Source organism: Procambarus clarkii, chromosome 46 (genome assembly GCF_040958095.1).
Source record: "Procambarus clarkii isolate CNS0578487 chromosome 46, FALCON_Pclarkii_2.0, whole genome shotgun sequence".
Classification (NCBI taxonomy): Eukaryota; Metazoa; Arthropoda; class Malacostraca; order Decapoda; family Cambaridae; genus Procambarus; species Procambarus clarkii.
Window position 1 is genome coordinate 23,004,980 of NC_091195.1, and position 22,384 is coordinate 23,027,363.

The 22,384-nt window shown below is 50.5% G+C and overlaps 2 protein-coding genes across 5 annotated transcripts in view; one reads left to right on the plus strand and one right to left on the minus strand.

Annotated features, from left to right (window-relative positions):
* The window catches only part of LOC138350668 (uncharacterized), a 625,641-nt gene that overhangs the window by 156,838 nt on the left and 446,419 nt on the right, over window positions 1-22,384 (minus strand). The window lies entirely within an intron of this gene.
* LOC123747784 (uncharacterized) overlaps window positions 7,285-22,384 on the plus strand; it is a 39,449-nt gene continuing 24,349 nt past the window's right edge. The window contains exons 1-2 of the mRNA XM_069301844.1: window positions 7,285-10,464; window positions 12,889-13,095. Of these exons, the coding sequence (XP_069157945.1) occupies window positions 7,779-10,464; window positions 12,889-13,095 (2,893 nt within the window). The 5' untranslated portion in view covers window positions 7,285-7,778. The remainder of the gene's footprint in view (window positions 10,465-12,888; window positions 13,096-22,384) is intronic.

The following is a 22,384-nucleotide window of genomic DNA, read 5'->3' on the forward strand; positions in this document are numbered from 1 at the left end:
TAACCATCAGGCTGTTATCGTGGGGGAGGATACTGCTTCACAGTCTTTATGAGGGTGTCCAGCTGCTGGACACCTTTGTTGACCAGGAGAGTGGCTGTGTTGATGGCTTCAGGGTGGCCACTGCATGATTCAGGAACTCTTAAAGCTCTTCTAAGGTCATTGGTTGCTTCACATTCCAGAAGATAGTGAAGTAATGGACTTGCAGATTAGCTCCTCCAGAAAGGGAGGTTAGCGACCTGAGGATTGCCGTCTGGGCCGCAGTTCGCTCTCTCAAGTAAGTGACCTCAGCATTAAAATGTTGTGCCTCTATGTGCCTCTAGGCGGCCCTTTATATGCCTCCAGGCGGCCCTTTATGTACCTCTAGGCGGCCCTTTATGTACCTCTAGGCGGCCCCTTTATGTGCCTCTAGGCAGCCCTCTATGTGCCTCTAGGCGGCCCCTTCATATGCCTCCAGGCGGCCCTTTATGTGCCTCTGGCGGCCCTTTTTGTACCTCTAGGCGGCCCTTTATGTGCCTCTAGGCGGCCCTTTTTGTACCTCTAGGCGGCCCTTTATGTGCCTCTAGGCGGCCCTTTTTGTACCTCTAGGCGGCCCTTTATATACCTCTAGGCGTCCCCTTTATGTACCTCTAGAAGGCTCTTTATGTCCCTCTAGACGGCCCTTTATGTGCCTCTAGGTGGCTCCTTTATGTGCCTCTAGTCGGCTTTTTTATGCACCTCTAGGTGGCCCTCTCTGCACCTCTAGGCAGCATTTTATGTACCTCTAGACAGCTCATTTATGTGCCTCTAGGCGGCTCCTTTATGTTCCTTTTTGCTCACCCTTTATGTACCTCTGGGCGGCCCTTAATGTACCTCTAGGCGGCACTTTATGTACCTCTAGGCGGCCCTTTATGTACCTCTTGGCGGCCCTTTATATGTCTCTAGGCGGCCCTTTATATGCCTCTAGGCGGCCCTTTATGTACCTCTTGGCGGCCCTTTATATGTCTCTAGGCGGCCCTTTATATGCCTCTAGGCGGCCCTTTATGTACCTCTTGGCGGCCCTTTATATGTCTCTAGGCGGCCCTTTATGTGCCTCTAGGCGGCCCTTTATGTACCTCTAGGCGGCCCTTTATGTCCATCTAGATTACCCCTTTTTGCGCCTGTAGGCGGCCCTTTATGCACCTCTAGGTGGCTCATTTATGTGCCTTTAGGCGGCCTTTTTATGTATCTCTAGATGGCCCATTTATGTACTTCTAGGCGGCCCCTTTATGTACCTCTAGGCGGCCTTTTTATGTACCTTTAGGCGGCCCATTTATGTACTTCTAGGCGGCCCCTTTATGCACCTCTAGGCGGCCCTTTATGTGCCTCTAGGCGGCCCATTATGTGCCTCTAGGCGGCCCCTTTATGTGCCTCTAGGCGGCCCTTTATGTGCCTCTAGGCGGTCCTTTATGTGCCTCTAGGCGGCCCTTTATGTGCCTCTAGGCGGCCCTTTATGTGCCTCTAGGCGGCACCTTTATGTGCCTCTAGGCGGCCCTTTATGCGCCTCTAGGCGGCCCTTTATGTGCCTCTAGGCGGCCCTTTATGTGCCTCTAGGCGGACTTTTATGTACCTCTAGGCGGCCCTTTATGTGCCTCTAGGCGGCCCTTTATGTACCTCTAGGCGGACTTTTATGTACCTCTAGGCGGCCCTTTATGTGCCTCTAGGCGGCCCTTTATTCACCTCTAGGCGGCCCTTTATGTGCCTCTAGGCGGCCCCTTTATGTACCTCTAGGCGGCCTTTTTATGTGCCTCTAGGCGGCCCCTTTATGTTCCTCTAGGCGGCCCCTTTATGTGCCTCTAGGCGGACTTTTATGTACCTCTAGGCGGCCCTTTATGTGCCTCGAGGCGGCCCTTTATGTTCCTCTATGTGGCCTTTTAAGTACCACTAGGCGGCCCTTTATGTTCCTCTAGGCGGCCCTTTATATACCTCTAGGTGCCCCTTTAAACGCCTCTAGGCGGCCCCTTTATGTGCCTCTAGGCGGCCCCTTTATGCGCCTCTAGGTGGCCTCTCTATGTACCTCCAGGCGGTCTCTTTATGTATCTCTAGGCGGCCCTTTATGTACCTCTAGGCGGCCCTTTATGTACCTCTAGGCGGCCCTTTATGTACCTCTAGGCGGCCCTTTATGTACCTCTAGGCGGCCCTTTATGTGCCTCTAGGCGGCCCTTTATGTACCTCTATGCGGCCCCTTAATGTGCCTCTAGGCGGCCCTCTATGTGCCTCTAGGCGGCCCCTTTATATGCCTCCAGGCGGCCCTTTATGTGCCTCTAGGCGGCCCTTTTTGTACCTCTAGGCGGCCCTTTATGTGCCTCTAGGCGGCCCTTTTTGTACCTCTAGGCGGCCCTTTATGTGCCTTTAGGCGGCCCTTTTTGCACCTCTAGCCGGCCCTTTATATACCTCTAGGCGTCCCCTTTATGTACCTCTACACGGCTCTTTATGTCCCTCTTGACGGCCCTTTATGTGCCTCTAGGTGGCTCCTTTATGTGCCTCTAGTCGGCTTTTTTATGCACCTCTAGGTGGCCCTCTCTGCACCTCTAGGCAGCATTTTATGTACCTCTAGACAGCTCATTTATGTGCCTCTAGGCGGCTCCTTTATGTTCCTTTATGCTCACCCTTTATGTACCTCTGGGCGGTCCTTAATGTACCCCTAGGCGGCACTTTATGTACCTCTAGGCGGCCCTTTATGTACCTCTTGGCGGCCCTTTATATGTCTCTAGGCGGCCCTTTATGTGCCTCTAGGCGGCCCTTTATGTACCTCTAGGCGGCCCTTTATGTATCTCTAGGCGGCCCTTTATGTACCTCTAGGCGGCCCTTTATGTACCTGTAGGCAGCCCTTTATGTACCTCTAGGCGGCCCTTTATGTACCTCTAGGCGGCCCTTTATGTACCTCTAGGCTGCCCTTTATGTACCTCTAGGCGGCCCTTTATGTACCTCCAGGCGGCCCTTTATGTACCTCCAGGCGGCCCCTTTATGTGCCTCTAGGCGGCCCCTTTATGTACCTCTAAGCGGCCCCTTTATGTACCTCTAGGCGGCCCTTTATGTGCCTCTAGGCGGCCCTTTATGCGCCTCTAGGTGGCCTCTCTATGTGCCTCTAGGCGGCCCCTTTATGCGCCTCTAGGCGGCCCTTTATGTACCTCTAGGCGGCCCTTTATGTATCTCTAGGCGGCCCTTTATGTACCTCTAGGCGGCCCTTTATGTACCTGTAGGCAGCCCTTTATGTACCTCTAGGCGGCCCTTTATGTACCTCTAGGCGGCCCTTTATGTGCCTCTAGGCGGCCCTTTATGTGCCTCTAGGCGGCCCCTTTATGTGCCTCTTGGCGGCCCTTTATGTGCCTCTAGGCGGTCTTTTATGTGCCTCTAGGCGGCCCTTTATGTGCCTCTAGGCGGCCCTTTATGTGACTCTAGGCGGCCCCTTTATGTGCCTCTAGGCGGCCCTTTATGTGCCTCTAGGCGGCCCTTTATGTGCCTCTAGGCGGACTTTTATGTACCTCTAGGCGGCCCTTTATGTGCCTCTAGGCGGCCCCTTTATGTGCCTGTAGGCGGCCCTTTATGCGCCTCTATGCGGCCCTTTATGTACCTCTAGGCGGCCCTTTATGTATCTCTAGGCGGCCCTTTATGTACCTCTAGGCGGCCCTTTATATACCTGTAGGCAGCCCTTTATGTACCTCTAGGCGGCCCTTTATGTGCCTGTAGGCGGCCCTTTATGCGCCTCTATGCGGCCCTTTATGTACCTATAGGCGGCCCTTTATGTATCTCTAGGCGGCCCTTTATGTACCTCTAGGCGGCCCTTTATATACCTGTAGGCAGCCCTTTATGTACCTCTAGGCGGCCCTTTATGTACCTGTAGGCAGCCCTTTATGTACCTCTAGGCGGCCCTTTATGTACCTCTAGGCGGCCCTTTATGTACCTCTAGGCGGCCCTTTATGTACCTCCAGGCGGCCCTTTATGTACCTCCAGGCGGCCCCTTTATGTGCCTCTAGGCGGCCCCTTTATGTACCTCTAAGCGGCCCCTTTATGTACCTCTAGGCGGCCCTTTATGTGCCTCTAGGCGGCCCTTTATGCGCCTCTAGGTGGCCTCTCTATGTGCCTCTAGGCGGCCCCTTTATGCGCCTCTAGGCGGCCCTTTATGTACCTCTAGGCGGCCCTTTATGTATCTCTAGGCGGCCCTTTATGTACCTCTAGGCGGCCCTTTATGTGCCTCTAGGCGGCCCTTTATGTGCCTCTAGGCGGCCCCTTTATGTGCCTCTAGGCGGCCCTTTATGTGCCTCTAGGCGGTCCTTTATGTGCCTCTAGGCGGCCCTTTATGTGCCTCTAGGCGGCCCTTTATGTGACTCTAGGCGGCCCCTTTATGTGCCTCTAGGCGGCCCTTTATGTGCCTCTAGGCGGCCCTTTATGTGCCTCTAGGCGGACTTTTATGTACCTCTAGGCGGCCCTTTATGTGCCTCTAGGCGTCCCTTTATGTACCTCTAGGCGGACTTTTATGTACCTCTAGGCGGCCCTTTATGTACCTCTAGGCGGCCCTTTATTCACCTCTAGGCGGCCCTTTATGTGCCTCTCGGCGGCCCCTTTATGTACCTCTAGGCGGCCTTTTTATGTACCTCTAGGCGGCCCCTTTATGTTCCTCTAGGCGGCCTTTTTATGTGCCTCTAGGCGGTCCCTTTATGTGCCTCTAGGTGGCCCCTTTATGTGCCTCATGGCGGCCCTTTATGCACCTTTTAGCGGCCCTTTATTTACCCCTAGATGGCCCTTTTTGTGTTTCTAGGCGACACCTTTATGTACCTCTAGGCTGCCCTTTATGTACCTCTAGGCGACCCTTTATGTGCCTCTAGGTAGCCCTTTATGTGCCTCTTGGCGGCTCCTTTATGCACTTCTAGGCGACCATTTTATGTGTTTTTAGGCGGTCCATTTATGGGCTACTAGAGGGCCATTTTATGTCCTACAAGGCGCCCGTTTTATGGGCCTAAAGGCGGCCATTTTATGTGCCTCTAAGCGGCCCTTTTTGGGGCCTCTATGCAGCCATTTTATGTGCCTCTAGGCGGCCCTATATGTGCATCTAGGTGGCCCCATTATGTGCCTCTAGGCTGCTCTTTTATGTACCTCTAGGCGGCCCTTTATGTACCTGTAGGCGGCCCTTTATGTACCTCTAGGCGGCTCCTTTATGTACCTCTATGCAGCCCTTTATGTACCTCTAGGTGGCCCTTTATGTACCTCTAAAAGGCTCCTGTATGTACCTCTAGGAGGCTCCTTTATGTACCTCTAGGCGGCCCTTTATGTACCTCTAGGCGGCCCTTTATGTACCTCTAGGAGGCTCCTTTATGTACCTCTAGGCGGCTCCTATATATACCTCTAGGCGGCCCTTTATGTACCTCTAGGCGGCTCCTTTATGTACCTCTAGGCGGCCCTTTATGTACCTGTAGGCTACCCTTTATGTACCTCTAGGCGGCCCTTTATGTACCTCTAGGTGGCCCCTTTATGCACCTCTAAGCGGCCCCTTTTTGTACCTCAATGCGGCACTTTATGTACCTCCAGACGGCCCTTTATGTACCTCTAGGCGGCAGTTTATGTACCTCTAGACGGCCCTTTATGTACCTCTAGGCGGCCCCTTTATGTACCTCTAGGCGGCCCCTTTATGCACCTCTAAGCGGCCCCTTTATGTACCTCCAGGCGGCCCCTTCATGTATCCCTAAGCGGCCCCTTTATGTGCCTCTAGGCGGCCCTTTATGTGCCTCTAGGCGGCCCTTTATGTACCTCTAGGCGGCCCTTAATGTGCTTTCAGGCGGCCCCTTTGTGCACCTCTAGCTGGCCTTTTTATGTGCATTTAGGCGGCCCCTTTATGGGCCTCAAGGCGGCCATTTTAAGGGCATCTAGGCGGCCATTTTATGTTCCTCAAGGGTGCCCTTTTTTGTCCTCTAAGCGGCCATTTTACGGGCCACAAGGCGGCCAATTTAGGGGCCTTTAGGCGGCCATTTTATGTGCCTCTAGGCGGCTATTTTATGTCCCTCAAGGCGACCATTTTATGTGCCTCTAGGCGGCCATTTTATGTGCCTCTAGGCGGCCCCTTTATGGGCCTCAAGGCGGCCATTTTAAGGGCATCTAGGCGGCCATTTTATGTTCCTCAAGGGTGCCCTTTTTTGTCCTCTAAGCGGCCATTTTACGGGCCACAAGGCGGCCAATTTAGGGGCCTTTAGGCGGCCATTTTATGTGCCTCTAGGCGGCTATTTTATGTCCCTCAAGGCGACCATTTTATGTGCCTCTAGGCGGCCATTTTATGTGCCTCTAGGCGGCCATTTTATGTGCCTCTAGGCGGCCATTTTATATGATGAGCCTCTACGCGGCCCGCCATCACTGCTCCTATAAGAGACTCTCAGGGGACGGAAGTTTACTTGTAGTAAACTCCATGTAAGTTGTTAACATTATACTGTGAATATTGTCCACAAGAGAGCGGAGGGGGAGAGGGCGATCTACACAGAAGCTCAGCTGGGAACCCTTGCAAGAAAATAAATAAATAATTCAAAGCCTAATTAATATGATATAGCAATGTTCGTGGTAGGGGGGTAGCTTTGGTACTCTTTAAAGTTGTACTCCCTACATATATGCCATTCCCTGTTGGGCACATACCCAGCAGGAATTACTGTTAGAAATTAGGTGAGGCTAGCTCCATGAGTAGGGTCTTCTAGCTCGCATAGACAGAGAAGCAGACATTATTTTTTATTGATACAGATTTATCATTTCTTGTTCTATTTTGTGTTGATATAGTTAACAACTTATTATTACTACTTTCGATATAACTTTTCATCCTTTTGACGACATCAATAATATCTACTATACTTTCCGAAGAATGTGTAAACATAGCTTCCTGAATCTCTCTTAATAATGGAGATTTCTAATTCCTGAGATCAACTTTGTCATTCTTCTCTTTACGGGTTCAAGTTAAATTATGTCCAGTATATTGTATGTTGACCAAACTGAACTGCATAATCTAAATAGGTCCTTACAAGAGCAAGATAAAGGCAGAGAATAACATTACTAAATGCTACACCGTATATTTCTGTGTGAGAAAATGAGCACCATTACTCTACCTAAACCAGAAGCCAACACCACAATGATCACAGGAGTTAGGTCAAAATATTGGCAAGTTTTAAGTTATAAAATAAAACAAAATGCAGGAGGCAGACTTTGGAATTTTATTTGTTTTAGTGATCTCAAAAATGTATTTCTGACCCAATGTTTAACACTAACATCTTGTTTTAATAACGTTAAATTGTTCTTCCAGATGACAGAATTCTGAAGAGTATAAAGACAGAAGAAATTAACTAGTTAAAGAACAAATTGAAAATAACAAATAAAGCTGGAACCGAATATTGCATTAACATGTGAACACATTTTGTAAAATTTGGTTTATTTGGAAATCACTTATATTTTTGGTCAATTAAGTGACTGTATTACGGTTAATGCAGTCGGATCATCACCGATTAGATCCGAGTTTGATTCCCTGGCAGTGTGAGATGCTCAGCCTCCTGATACCTCTGTTCACCTAGCAGTAAACATTAACCTGGAAATTAGTCAACTGTTGAGGGATGCATCCTGAGGAAGGTCTGTCGTTGGCTTAGGAAGGCCTACACAAGCCTAACAAGCTGCCCGTCTCCGACAGTGAGAAACAATGTTATGTTTTTAAACATAATATAATAACAAAACCAGCGTGGGACATTTACTGCTTGTGTGAAACTTGACAACAGTTGTGTGAGGTGAGAATCATACGGCCCAATATGGCGGCCTCGAGTCCTGTTATCCAACCGGAAGATGTGAACAGACTGCGGTATGGACTGGCTGTGACTAAGGCAGGACGAGACGCGCTAGCAAGTGTGTTTATGTGGTCGTACCGGGGCACCTTCCCAGTAGTGACTTACCTCACTCAGGACTTGGGGTACACCAATGCTCAGTACAGGCGTGTCTTCGATGATCACCAGAGGGATAAACTCGAAGCTTCCCCTGACGCGGCAACTTTTGACATCACCCTGTTGTATAAACTCCTGCAACGTGTGTGTGGTCTGGCTGAGATGAATGACCCCACGTGGACCACTCCAGGGCCTCAGGGACCATCATTTGAACACCTCATTTACAAGCTGAAGAAACACAGAAACACGTTGGCCCATGATAATGTGGGAATGCCAGAGCAAGATCTTACGTCAACACTGACGGAGCTCAGTGACTTATTGGCTAAGATGCTGGCTGAGGCCGGCGTCCGGTGTAGGACAAACAGCCAGGATGTGGACCACGTGACCAGAGATGTCACCAAGTATATTGGTGGTCTGCTAGCGAAGGTCAGAGAGCAGCTGGATCCCTCAGATGTGGCGTACTTGCCTCAGCTCCGCCAGGAGATTAAGATGTTCAGAAGCCACATCACAGAAGAGGTTAAGCAGATGAGCAAGCAGGAGCTAACTGACGAGTATAAACTTTTGTACCAGATTGTTCCCGCACCCTGGCTCCTCCTCAACATTAACTACAACCCAAGTCTTGCTTTTACACGACTACGACTCCTTGAAGATCCTGTCATAGGGGCAAGACCCTCCCATGCGGCCAAGGGTCAGGATAGCACAAAACCCTCCCACGCTGCCAAGGGTCAGGATATAGACTATGAACACATCTTGAGTATGAGACGGAAGGACGGAAGAGTCCCTCAGTGTGTCCTCCTGACGGGGGAAGGTGGTATGGGCAAGACAACTTTACTCAAGCTCATCCTCGAGAAGTGGGTAGAGGACCCTGCTGCCATACGTCACCTGGGCACTGTGGACCTCGTTTTCTATGTACAGTGCAGGGACTCACATCTTAATACCTTCGATGATCTCCTCCGCCAGTTGCTGCCTCAAACACTTAGTGATTCTGGTGCCGACTTCCAGCTGTTTAAGGAGATAATCTTGAGCTTAAATATATTAGTCCTGATTGACGGCTACGACGAGGTCAACGACCATTCAGGAAGGCTGGTGGAGGAGCTGTTGCACCTGCCTGGCAAGGATGTGAGGTTGGTGATAACCACACGGCCGGGGTGGGACCAACAACTGTCACAGCTCGTCCCAGACACCAGACCTCGCTGCAACATCCTCGTCTTGGGCATCACTCCAGAACGTCGCGTGGAGTTCGCCGAGAGAACCATCAAGGTGCTGGTGGAGGAAGAGAGCCAACGGAGTGTCATCACAGGGACGTTTACCCAGCAGCTGGAGCAGATGAGTCAGTTCCTGGGTGAGTACCTCAACACTCCACTCACCTTGACCTTGTTGGCGCTGCTGTGTGTCGAGGCTCCAGAAGAATTTAACAACCTCACCACAAACACTCAAGTCTACGAGAAGATTCATGACTTCATAACCAACAAATTAGTGTCCAGACTCACAGACAAACACGTGACCGAACCCAAAGGAAAATGTGACAAAAATGTGAAAAAGTTTGTGAGGTTCTTAGAAGAGATTAGTTTAAGAGGGATCCTGAGGCAGGAGTACGACCTTTGGCCAGAGACAGAAGCGGAGATTAGGGAGAAGTGTGACACTCTGGGACTGCCGCAGGAGGAGGTCTTGTCCAACTATTTCACAAGAACCAGCTACCGTCGGGGCCTCAATGTGGTGTGGGTGTTTGGCTATTTTCACGCCAGGTACCAGGAGTATTGTGCCAGCAGGAGGCTGGTCGCTCTCTTGTTGAAGGCTGAGCAAGACCGAGGTGATCCAGCATCACACCGTGTGTCAGGGGAAAGCTCTATAATCATTGACCTCTTGGTGGATGTTGTACGTAAGGAAAAACGCTCCTTGAGAGATCACCTGAGAGAGTCAAAGTTTTATATTGACGACGTGCAACAAGAGTTTAGGGAGCGCCCCAGATGGGAGAACATTTTACTCAGCACTACCGGGGTGCTGTATGCCCGGGGAGTAGAGCACAGGTTCATTACTCACATAATTGACCTGTTCGAGATGGTTACACATAAGCCTGACGAGCTGTTGAAGCATGTAGCAGAGTCCCGCGGGAGTGAGCACGTCATCCAAGCCGTGTGTGAGAAGCTGCCTACAGAACACGTGTGGATAATAGAGAGTGTTGACTCGTGGGTTGTCCTGCCGCTTGTTCTTAAGAAGGTGACACCTAAGAACATTTACCTAAGAATAAAGGATACATCCCAACTAAAGCAGCACCTGTCTACACTGTCAGTGCTGGCAAAAATGAAGGTAACCATATCCTTAGGTCTTGACTATAGTTTAGACAGCAAAGAGACAAGAGATATACTAAAACAATGTTTGGAGAGGCTGACAGTCCCCGGCAGTAAGTGTACCTTAAAGCGGTTTATTGGTGTCTTGTCTGAGGCAGCCATACCCCTCCTGCCTCACACCCTCAAGAGCCTCGACCTGCGCCTCACACCACACCAACTGCCCGTCCTCATCCGTCACCTGCCTCACCTTCCTCACCTGCAGTATCTTGGTAAATATTCATATTTTCCACCATAATTTTTAGGGTTATTTATTGATACCAAAATTACGCAAAGGGCTTCATTCGTCATGTTTAATATAGTAATTCAGATTTATATTGTTTACATATATGTTTACAACCTTATGGACGAAAGATTCCTTATATTGTTTACAAATATAGTCACCTTAAGGGAGACAAACACCTTATATTGTTTACAAATATAGTCACCTTAAGAGCGACAAACACCTGATATTGTTTACAAATATAGTCACCTTAAGGGAGACAAACTCCTTATATTGTTTACAAATATAGTCACCTTAAGAGCGACAAACACCTGATATTGTTTACAAATATAGTCACCTTAAGAGCGACAAACACCTGATATTGTTTACAAATATAGTCACCTTAAGGGTGACAAACACCTTACATTGTTTACAAATATAGTCACCTTAAGGGTGACAAACACCTTATATTGTTTACAAATATAGTCACCTTAAGGGTAACAAACCTTCTACTTTGATTACAAATATAGACTTATTAAGGGCGACTACTCCATGAATAATAAATTTTCGAAACATTCCGCTGCTGTATATATTCTTGTGCATAAATAATTTCATGAAGTATTTAGCGACGCCAAACTTTTGGTTCAGATGACTTACCACTTTGACTTTGACTCGTGGTACAGATCTCCTTTCACTGTGACCTAATTCCTGTTCAAGATGACCTTTCACTGTGACCTAATTCCTGTTCAAGATGACCTTTCACACTGACCTAATTCCTGTTTAAGATGACCTTTCACTGTGACCTAATTCCTGTTCAAGATGACCTTTCACTGTGACCTAATTCCTGTTCCAGATGACCTTTCACTGTGACCTAATTCCTGTTCAAGATGACCTTTCACTGTGACCTAATTCCTGTTCAGGATGACCTTTCACTGTGACCTAATTCCTGTTCAAGATGACCTTTCACTGTGACCTAATTCCTGTTCAAGATGACCTTTCACTGTGACCTAATTCCTGTTCAAGATGACCTTTCACTGTGACCTAATTCCTGTTCAGGATGACCTTTCACTGTGACCTAATTCCTGTTCAAGATGACCTTTCACTGTGACCTAATTCCTGTTCCAGATGACCTTTCACTGTGACCTAATTCCTGTTCAAGATGACCTTTCACTGTGACCTAATTCCTGTTCAGGATGACCTTTCACTGTGACCTAATTCCTGTTCAAGATGACCTTTCACTGTGACCTAATTCCTGTTCAAGATGACCTTTCACTGTGACCTAATTCCTGTTCAGGATGACCTTTCACTGTGACCTAATTCCTGTTCAAGATGACCTTTCACTGTGACCTAATTCCTGTTCCAGATGACCTTTCACTGTGACCTAATTCCTGTTCAAGATGACCTTTCACTGTGACCTAATTCCTGTTCAGGATGACCTTTCACTGTGACCTAATTCCTGTTCAAGATGACCTTTCACTGTGACCTAATTCCTGTTCAAGATGACCTTTCACTGTGACCTAATTCCTGTTCAGGATGACCTTTCACTGTGACCTAATTCCTGTTCAGGATGACCTTTCACTGTGACCTAATTCCTGTCCAGGATGACCTTTCACTGTGACCTGATTCCTGTCCAAGATGACCTTTCACTGCGACCTTGACTTAGTTTATATGACCTTCTAATGCGACCTTGACCATTGATAAAGATGACCATGACCATGACTGTGACCTTGACCATGATACAGATGACCTTGACTATTGATACAGATGACCTTGACTGTGACCTTGACCATTGACACAGATGACCTTGACTGTGACCTTGACCATTGACACAGATGACCTTGACCATTGATACAGATGACCTTGACCATTCATACAGATAAACTTGACAGTTGATACAGGTAACCTTGACTGTGACCTTGACAATTGATATAGATAACCTTGATTGTGACCTTGACCATTGATACAGATGACCTTGACCATTGTCACAGATGACCTTGACCATTGATACAGATGACCTTGACCATTGTCACAGATGACCTTGACCATTGATACAGATGACCTTGACCATTGATACAGATGACCTTGACCATTGCCACAGATGACCCTGACCATTGATACAGATTACCTTGACAATTGATACAGGTAACCTTGACTGTGACCTTGACAATTGATACAGATAACCTTGACTGTGACCTTGACAATAGATACAGATAACCTTGACAGTGACCTTGACCATTGATACAGATGACCTTGACCTTGGCTTTTAAAAGTTATTAATACATAGTTTAGATGCTATTAATACTGTCCAAAATACGGACTTGTCATCAGGTAATAAACCCAGCAGTAAGGTGAGTGGATGGCTCAGTATGTCTTCTTGTTATATCTTAGAACATACCAGTAACGACAGTGACTGTATCTCAGTGTATGTCTTCAGGCATTGACCTGGACGACACGGGCTACGTGGACCCGGACACCCTGGACACTCTGCCGTACCAGAGAAGGGAGCTCCGCCTGACCATCAGGCGGGTTCTCACTGATGACGACCCCGCCATAGACTGGTGCTGCCACCTGGCGGCTCAGCTGTGTCCTCCCTCAAGAGGAGGGTATAGTGACCTGGTCTTCCCTTACACGTCACTCACCAGTACGTATTGACGACATTTTAACACGTGAATATCTGTAACTCAGTTGTTTAATTCACAGTGCTTCCAGTGGTTTCAAAAATATTTTTACATTAAAAGTCATGAATTAGAGAACTTATAAGGCTTCTTGAGTAACTTTGAGCACCGTTTAGCGTCCAAGAATATTCATTAAGCAAGCTTCACTGCTTATAAGATAACACTGATCAATATTTAGCCCAACATTGTCTTGCTTAATACAAGCTAGATTTACTTGATATAAGTTTTCTTTGGCATGAGTGTGTGACATAGACAGGTGTGGGTGGGGAGAGTAGCCAGGTGTGGGCTTTAGTGTTCCCTCTCATCTACAGGTGTGGGCGGGGAGAGTAGCCAGGTGTGGGCTTTAGTGTTCCTTCCCATCTGCAGGTGAGGGGAGGGAGAGTAGCAGGTGTGGGTATCAGTGTTCCCTCTCATGTGCAGGTGTGGGGGTGGAGAGTTACCAGGTGTATGCTTCAGTTTTCTCTCTCATCTGCAGGTGTGGGTCGGGAGAGTAGCCAGGTGTGGCAACGTTTGTTTTCATGTATTAGCTACGTTATTGTGTGGTTGTAAATAAGTTGCCACAACTTACTGCACAACTTTGGCTAAACAATTTTGAGACCGTGTCGCAACCTTAAATGTTGCATAAAAATCGTTTTCCTGATTGATGGAATATATATAAAAAATGTAGAAATATTTTAAAAATATATTTCTACATATACTAGAAATAAAACTGAACCATAATAAAAGGCAGGTTAAAAATATTTTATTCATTACTTTCACTTAATGGAGAATCCATGGTAGTGGTGGTGGAATTGTTGCTGGGTTGTGGTTGGTGGCTGTGGTGGTAGGTTGTGGTTGGTGGCAGTGGTGGGTGATGTTTATTGTTGGTGGTAGTGGTTGGTTCTAGTGGTGGTAGTTGATTGCTGTGGTTGGTAATTGTGGTATCTGATGGTTGTGATTAGTGGTAGTGGTGGTTAATGTTAATGATGGTTGAGGTTGTGGTGGTTTATGGTATTGGTGGTTGATAGCTCTGGTGGTTGATGTCTGTGATGGTTGATGGCTAAGGTGGTTGATGGTGGTGGTAGTTAATGATTGTGGTGGTTGATGGTAGTGTTTGTTGATGGTTGTGGTGGTTGATGGTTGTGGTGGTTGATGGTTGTGGTGGTTGATGGTTGTGGTGGTTAATTGTTGTGGTGGTTGATTGTTGTGGTGGTTGATGGTTGTGGTGGTTAATTGTTGTGGTGGTTGATGGTAGTGTTTGTTGATGGTTGTGGTGGTTGATTGCTGTGGTGGATTATTGTTGTGGTGGTTGATTGTTGTGGTGGTTGATGGTAATGGTGGTTAATTGTTGTGCTGGTTGATGGTTGTGGTGGTTGATGGTAATGGTGGTTGATTGCTGTGGTGGATTATTGTTGTGGTGGTTGATTGCTGTGTTTGTTGATGGTTGAGGTGGTTGATGATTGTTTAGGTTGATGGCAGTGGTTATTGATGGTTATGGTTATTGATAGTAGTTGAAATTGAAACTGAAATTGAAATAAGTTTATTGAGGTAAAATACTCACAAAGGGATGAGGTAGCTCAAGCTATTCTCACCCCGTTCAGTACAACGTGTTCATACATATATATACACACATCACAAACAATAAACATATTACCGAACATTCTGAGAGATAAACATATACATTTCCTCCTTTACACAAGTAGTATGGTATCAGACGTACACACAAATACTTTTATGACCTAGGTATACTGTATAGACAATTTGCAAGACATGCAGATAATTCAACAAAAGATTACAGTCTTGGTGCAAAATTCTTATATCTATCCAGAATATCATCAACCTTTCCGTTGTGACACATCCAGGCTATTCGTTCAGGAACAGTCCTAATCTCACTGTTTCTATATACATTAATCAAGGGACAATCAAGAACATAATGGACAAGGGTGTGAGACCTTAACATACCACATAGTTGACACTTCGTGTCATTATCATGAACACCTATCCCATATTCCCAGTAATATTTGTACCCAAGCCTGAGCCGCATGTGCACAGTCACTCCAAGGATTTCTCATTTTACCATAAGTGAAATGGGTGTTTTGACTAACACACACATGTAGTGTTGCTTGGTTTGACTTCCCTCATACATTATACCTCTCCTCGCCACTTCTGCCTGTGGCTGAATATTTCTGATTTTGCTTCTTATTTGTCTCATTGTGAATTCACATTCGATGTCAACTTGTGGTTTTGATGTGGCATGTTTGGCCAAGTCATCCGCCACCTCGTTGAGCACTATTCCAACATGAGATGGAATCCACATGAATTTCACATTGTGACCTTTCAGCTGTATCTCATTTATCCTTTTCTTACAATCCTCAACTATGGACATGAAGACTGGATTTCGACTGTTTAAGGACTCAAGTGCTCCTCGGCTATCGACAAATACAAAAACATCTTTGTCGTCATGACGTACTTCCTCCAAACACGCCAGAATGGCCTGCAGTTGAGCACTGATAGTAATGGTGGTTGGTTGTTGTAGTTAGAGGAGGAGGTCGAGGAGGAAGGAGGAGGAGTAAGGAGGAGAAAGAGGAGGTAGGAGGAGGTCGTGGAGGAAGGAGAAGGTCAAGGAAGAAAGAGGAGAAGGTCGAGGAGGAAGGAGAAGGTCGAGGAGGAAGGAGGAGGTCGAGGAGGAAGGAGAAGGTCAAGGAGGAAGGAGAAGGTCATGGAAGAAAGAGGAGAAGGTCGAGGAGGAAGGAGAAGGTCGAGGAGGAAGGAGGAGGTCGAGGAGGAAGGAGAAGGTCAAGGAGGAAGGAGAAGGTCATGGAAGAAAGAGGAGAAGGTCGAGGAGGAAGGAGAAGGTCGAGGAGGAAGGAGGAGGTCGAGGAGGAAGGAGAAGGTCAAGGAGGAAGGAGAAGGTCAAGGAAGAAAGAGGAGAAGGTTGAGGAGGAAGAATGAGAAGGTCGAGGAGGAGAAGGTGTTGGTGGTGGCTGTTGGTTGTTGTTAGTGGATATTGATGGTTGAAGAACATAGAAGGATTAGGAAAAATAAGGAAGGCAGGAACGAGAAGGAAGTTTAAGGTAGGAGTAGGAAGATTACGGAAGGTGGAGTGGTGTGTGGCAGTGGTGGAGAGTGGTGAGTGACAGTGGTGGAGAGTGGTGTGTGACAGTGGTGGAGAGTGGTGTGTGACAGTGGTGGAGAGTGGTGAGTGAGAGTGGTGGAGAGTGGTGTGTGGCAGTGGTGGAGAGTGGTGTGTGGCAGTAGTGGAGAGTGGTGTGTGACAGTGGTGGAGAGTGGTGTGTGTGGCAGTGGTGGAGAGTGGTGTGTGACAGTGGTGGAGAGTGGTGTGTGTAGCAGTGGTGGAAAGTGGTGTGTGACAGTGGTGGAGAGTGGTGTGTGACAGTGGTGGAGAGTGGTGTGTGGAGTGGTGGAGAGTGGTGTGTGGCAGAGGTGGAGAGTGGTGTGTGGCAGAGGTGGAGAGTGGTGTGTGACAGTGGTGGAGAGTGGTGTGTGGCAGAGGTGGAGAGTGGTGTGTGACAGTGGTGGGGAGTGGTGTGTGACAGTGGTGGAGAGTGGTGTGTGGCAGAGGTGGAGAGTGGTGTGTGACAGTGGTGGAGAGTGGTGTGTGGCAGTGGTGGTGAGTGGTGTGTGACAGTGGTGGAGAGTGCTGTGTGACAGTGGTGGAGAGTGGTGTGTGACAGTGGTGGAGAATGGTGTGTGGCAGTGGTGGAGAGTGGTGTGTGACAGTGGTGGAGAGTGGTGTGTGACAGTGGTGGAGAGTGGTGTGTGGCAGTAGTGGAGAGTGGTGTGTGACAGTGGTGTAGAGTTGTGTGTGGCAGTGGTGGAGAGTGGTGTGTGACAGTGGTGGAGAGTGGTGTGTGACAGTGGTGGAGAGTGGTGTGTGGCAGTGGTGGGGAGTGGTGTGTGACAGTGGTGGAGAGTGGTGTGTGACAGTGGTGGAGAGTGGTGAGTGACAGTGGTGGGGAGTGGTGTGTGACAGTGGTGGAGAGTGGTGAGTGACAGTGGTGGGGAGTGGTGTGTGACAGTGGTGGAGGGTGGTGTGTGGCAGTGGTGGAGAGTGGTGAGGGGCAGTGGTGGAGAGTGGTGTGTGACAGTGGTGGAGAGTGGTGTGTGACAGTGGTGGAGAGTGGTGTGTGACAGTGGTGGAGAGTGGTGTGTGTCAGTGGTGGAGAGTGGAGTGTGACAGTGGTGGAGAGTGGTGAGGGGCAGTGGTGGAGAGTGGTGTGTGGCAGTGGTGGAGAGTGGTGTGTGGCAGTGGTGGAGAGTGGTGTGTGGCAGTGGTGGAGAGTGTTGTGTGGCAGTGGTGGAGAGTGGTGTGTGACAGTGGTGGAGAGTGGTGTGTGACAGTGGTGGGGAGTGGTGTGTGACAGTGGTGGAGAGTGTTGAGGGGCAGTGGTGGAGAGTGGTGAGGGGCAGTGGTGGAGAGTGTTGAGGGGCAGTGGTGGAGAGTGGTGAGGGGCAGTGGTGGAGAGTGGTGTGTGACAGTGGTGGAGAGTGGTGTGTGGCAGTAATGGAGAGTGGAGTGTGGCAGTGGTGGAGAGTGGTGTGTGGCAGTGGTGGAGAGTGGTGTGTGACAGTGGTGGAGAGTGTGGAGGGGCAGTGGTGGAGAGTGGTGAGGGGCAGTGGTGGAGAGTGGTGTGTGAGAGTGGTGAAGAGTGGTGTGTGGCAGAGGTGGAGAGTGTTGAGGGGCAGTGGTGGAGAGTGGTGTGTGTGACAGTGGTGGAGAGTGGTGTGTGGCAGTGGTGGAGAGTGGTGTGTGGCAGTGGTGGAGAGTGGTGTGTGACAGAGGTGGAGAGTGGTGTGTGACAGTGGTGGAGAGTGGTGTGTGAGTGGTGGAGAGTGGTGTGTGACAGTGGTGGAGAGTGGTGTGTGGCAGTGGTGGAGAGTGGTGTGTGACAGTGGTGGAGAGTGGTGTGTGGCAGTGGTGGAGAGTGGTGTGTGTGACAGTGGTGGAGAGTGGTGTGTGACAGTGGTGGAGAATGATGTGTGGCAGTAGTGGAGAGTGGCGTGTGACAGTGGTGGAGAGTGGTGTGTGACAGTGGTGAAGAGTGGTGTGTGGCAGAGGTGGAGAGTGTTGAGGGGCAGTGGTGGAGAGTGGTGTGTGACAGTGGTGGAGAGTGTTGAGGGGCAGTGGTGGAGAGTGGTGTGTGACAGTGGTGGAGAGTGGTGTGTGACAGTGGTGGAGAGTGGTGAGTGGCAGTGGTGGAGAGTGGTGTGTGGCAGTGGTGGAGAGTGGTGTGTGACAGTGGTGGAGAGTGGTGTGCGGCAGTGGTGGAGAGTGGTGTGTGGCAGTGGTGGAGAGTGGTGTGTGACAGTGGAGAGTGGTGTGTGGCAGTGGTGGAGAGTGGTGTGTGACAGTGGTGGAGAGCTGTGTGTGGCAGTGGTGGAGAGTGGTGTGTGACAGTGGTGGAGAGTGGTGTGTGACAGTGATAGAGAGTGGTGTGTGACAGTGGTGGAGAGTGTTGAGGGGCAGTGGTGGAGAGTGGTGTGTGGCAGTGGTGGTGAGTGGTGTGTGACAGTGGTGGAGAGTGGTGTGTGACAGTGGTGGAGAGTGGTGAGTGGCAGTGGTGGAGAGTGGTGTGTGGCAGTGGTGGAGAGTGGTGTGTGACAGTGGTGGAGAGTGGTGTGCGGCAGTGGTGGAGAGTGGTGTGTGGCAGTGGTGGAGAGTGGTGTGTGACAGTGGTGGAGAGTGGTGTGTGACAGTGGTGGGGAGTGGTGTGTGACAGTGGTGGAGAGTGTTGAGGGGCAGTGGTGGAGAGTGGTGAGGGGCAGTGGTGGAGAGTGTTGAGGGGCAGTGGTGGAGAGTGGTGAGGGGCAGTGGTGGAGAGTGGTGTGTGACAGTGGTGGAGAGTGGTGTGTGGCAGTAATGGAGAGTGGAGTGTGGCAGTGGTGGAGAGTGGTGTGTGGCAGTGGTGGAGAGTGGTGTGTGACAGTGGTGGAGAGTGTGGAGGGGCAGTGGTGGAGAGTGGTGAGGGGCAGTGGTGGAGAGTGGTGTGTGAGAGTGGTGAAGAGTGGTGTGTGGCAGAGGTGGAGAGTGTTGAGGGGCAGTGGTGGAGAGTGGTGTGTGTGACAGTGGTGGAGAGTGGTGTGTGGCAGTGGTGGAGAGTGGTGTGTGGCAGTGGTGGAGAGTGGTGTGTGACAGAGGTGGAGAGTGGTGTGTGACAGTGGTGGAGAGTGGTGTGTGAGTGGTGGAGAGTGGTGTGTGACAGTGGTGGAGAGTGGTGTGTGGCAGTGGTGGAGAGTGGTGTGTGACAGTGGTGGAGAGTGGTGTGTGGCAGTGGTGGAGAGTGGTGTGTGTGACAGTGGTGGAGAGTGGTGTGTGACAGTGGTGGAGAATGATGTGTGGCAGTAGTGGAGAGTGGCGTGTGACAGTGGTGGAGAGTGGTGTGTGACAGTGGTGAAGAGTGGTGTGTGGCAGAGGTGGAGAGTGTTGAGGGGCAGTGGTGGAGAGTGGTGTGTGACAGTGGTGGAGAGTGTTGAGGGGCAGTGGTGGAGAGTGGTGTGTGACAGTGGTGGAGAGTGGTGTGTGACAGTGGTGGAGAGTGGTGAGTGGCAGTGGTGGAGAGTGGTGTGTGGCAGTGGTGGAGAGTGGTGTGTGACAGTGGTGGAGAGTGGTGTGCGGCAGTGGTGGAGAGTGGTGTGTGGCAGTGGTGGAGAGTGGTGTGTGACAGTGGAGAGTGGTGTGTGGCAGTGGTGGAGAGTGGTGTGTGACAGTGGTGGAGAGCTGTGTGTGGCAGTGGTGGAGAGTGGTGTGTGACAGTGGTGGAGAGTGGTGTGTGACAGTGATAGAGAGTGGTGTGTGACAGTGGTGGAGAGTGTTGAGGGGCAGTGGTGGAGAGTGGTGTGTGGCAGTGGTGGTGAGTGGTGTGTGACAGTGGTGGAGAGTGGTGTGTGACAGTGGTGGAGAGTGGTGAGTGGCAGTGGTGGAGAGTGGTGTGTGGCAGTGGTGGAGAGTGGTGTGTGACAGTGGTGGAGAGTGGTGTGCGGCAGTGGTGGAGAGTGGTGTGTGGCAGTGGTGGAGAGTGGTGTGTGACAGTGGAGAGTGGTGTGTGGCAGTGGTGGAGAGTGGTGTGTGATAGTGGTGGAGAGCTGTGTGTGGCAGTGGTGGAGAGTGGTGTGTGACAGTGGTGGAGAGTGGTGTGTGACAGTGATAGAGAGTGGTGTGTGACAGTGGTGGAGAGTGTTGAGGGGCAGTGGTGGAGAGTGGTGTGTGGCAGTGGTGGTGAGTGGTGTGTGACAGTGGTGGAGAGTGGTGTGTGACAGTGGTGGAGAGTGGTGTGTGACAGTGGTGGAGAGTGGTGTGTGACAGTGGTGGAGAGTTGTGTGTGGCAGTGGTGGAGAGTGGTGTGTGACAGTGGTGGAGAGTTGTGTGTGGCAGTGGTGGAGAGTGGTGTGTGACAGTGGTGGAGAGTGGTGTGTGACAGTGGTGGAGAGAGGTGTGTGACAGTGGTGGGGAGTGGTGTGTGACAGTGGTGGAGAGTGGTGAGTGACAGTGGTGGGGAGTGGTGTGTGACAGTGGTGGAGGGTGGTGTGTGGCAGTGGTGGAGAGTGGTGAGGGGAAGTGGTGGAGAGTGGTGTGTGGCAGTGGTGGAGAGTGGTGTGTGGCAGATGTGGAGAGTGGAGTGTGACAGTGGTGGAGAGTAGTGTGTGACAGTGGTGGAGAGTGGTGTGTGTCAGTGGTGGAGAGTGGAGTGTGATAGTGGTGGAGAGTGGTGAGGGGCAGTGGTGGAGAGTGTTGAGGGGCAGTGGTGGAGAGTGGTGAGGGGCAGTGGTGGAGAGTGTTGAGGGGCAGTGGTCGAGGGTGGTGAGGGGCAGTGGTGGAGAGTGGTGTGTGACAGTGGTGGAGAGTGGTGTGTGGCAGAGGAGGAGAGTGGTGTGAGGCAGTGGTGGAGAGTGGTGTGTGTGACAGTGGTGGAGAGTGGTGTGTGACAGTGGTGGAGAGTGGTGTGTGGCAGAGGTGGAGAGTGGTGTGAGGCAGTGGTGGAGAGTGGTGTGTGTGACAGTGGTGGAGAGTGGTGTGTGACAGTGGTGGAGAATGGTGTGTGACAGTGGTGGAGAGTGGTGTGTGACAGTGGTGGAGAGTGGTGTGTGACAGTGGTAAAGAGTGGTGTGTGGCAGTGGTGGAGAGTGGTGTGTGGCAGTGGTGGAGAGTGGTGTGTGTCAGTGGTGGAGAGTGGTGTGTGACAGTGGTGGAGAGTGGTGTGTGGCAGTGGTGGTGAGTGGTGTGTGACAGTGGTGGAGAGTGGTGTGTGACAGTGGTGGAGAGTTGTGTGTGGCAGTGGTGGAGAGTGGTGTGTGACAGTGGTGGAGAGTGGTGAGTGACAGTGGTGGGGAGTGGTGTGTGACAGTGGTGGAGAGTGGTGAGTGACAGTGGTGGGGAGTGGTGTGTGACAGTGGTGGAGGGTGGTGTGTGGCAGTGGTGGAGAGTGGTGAGGGGCAGTGGTGGAGAGTGGTGTGTGGCAGTGGTGGAGAGTGGTGTGTGGCAGATGTGGAGAGTGGAGTGTGACAGTGGTGGAGAGTAGTGTGTGGCAGTGGTGGAGAGTGGTGTGTGTCAGTGGTGGAGAGTGGAGTGTGACAGTGGTGGAGAGTGGTGAGGGGCAGTGGTAAAGAGTGTTGAGGGACAGTGGTGGAGAGTGGTGAGGGGCAGTGGTGGAGAGTGGTGTGTGACAGTGGTGGAGAGTGGTGTGTGACAGTGGTGGAGGGTGGTGTGTGGCAGTGGTGGAGAGTGGTGTGTGACAGTGGTGGAGAGTAGTGTGTGACAGTGGTGGAGAGTGTTGAGGGGCAGTGGTGGAGGGTGGTGAGGGGCAGTGGTGGAGAGTGGTGTGTGACAGTGGTGGAGAGTGGTGTGTGGCATAGGTGGAAAGTGGTGTGAGTCAGTGGTGGAGAGTGGTGTGTGTGACAGTGGTGGAGAGTGGTGTGTGACAGTGGTGGAGAGTGGTGTGTGGCAGTGGTGGAGAGTGGTGTGTGGCAGTGGTGGTGAGTGGTGTGTGACAGTGGTGGAGAGTGGTGTGTGACAGTAATAGAGAGTGGTGTGTGTCAGTGGTGGAGAGTGGTGTGTGACAGTGGTGGAGAGTGGTGTGTGGCAGTGGTGGAGAGTGTTGAGGGGCAGTGGTAGAGAGTGGTGAGGGGCAGTGGTGGAGAGTGGTGTGTGACAGTGGTGGAGAGTAGTGTGTGACAGTGTTGGAGAGTGGTGTGTGGCAGTAATGGAGAGTGGTGTGTGACAGTGGTGGAGAGTGTTGAGGGGCAGTGGTGGAGAGTGGT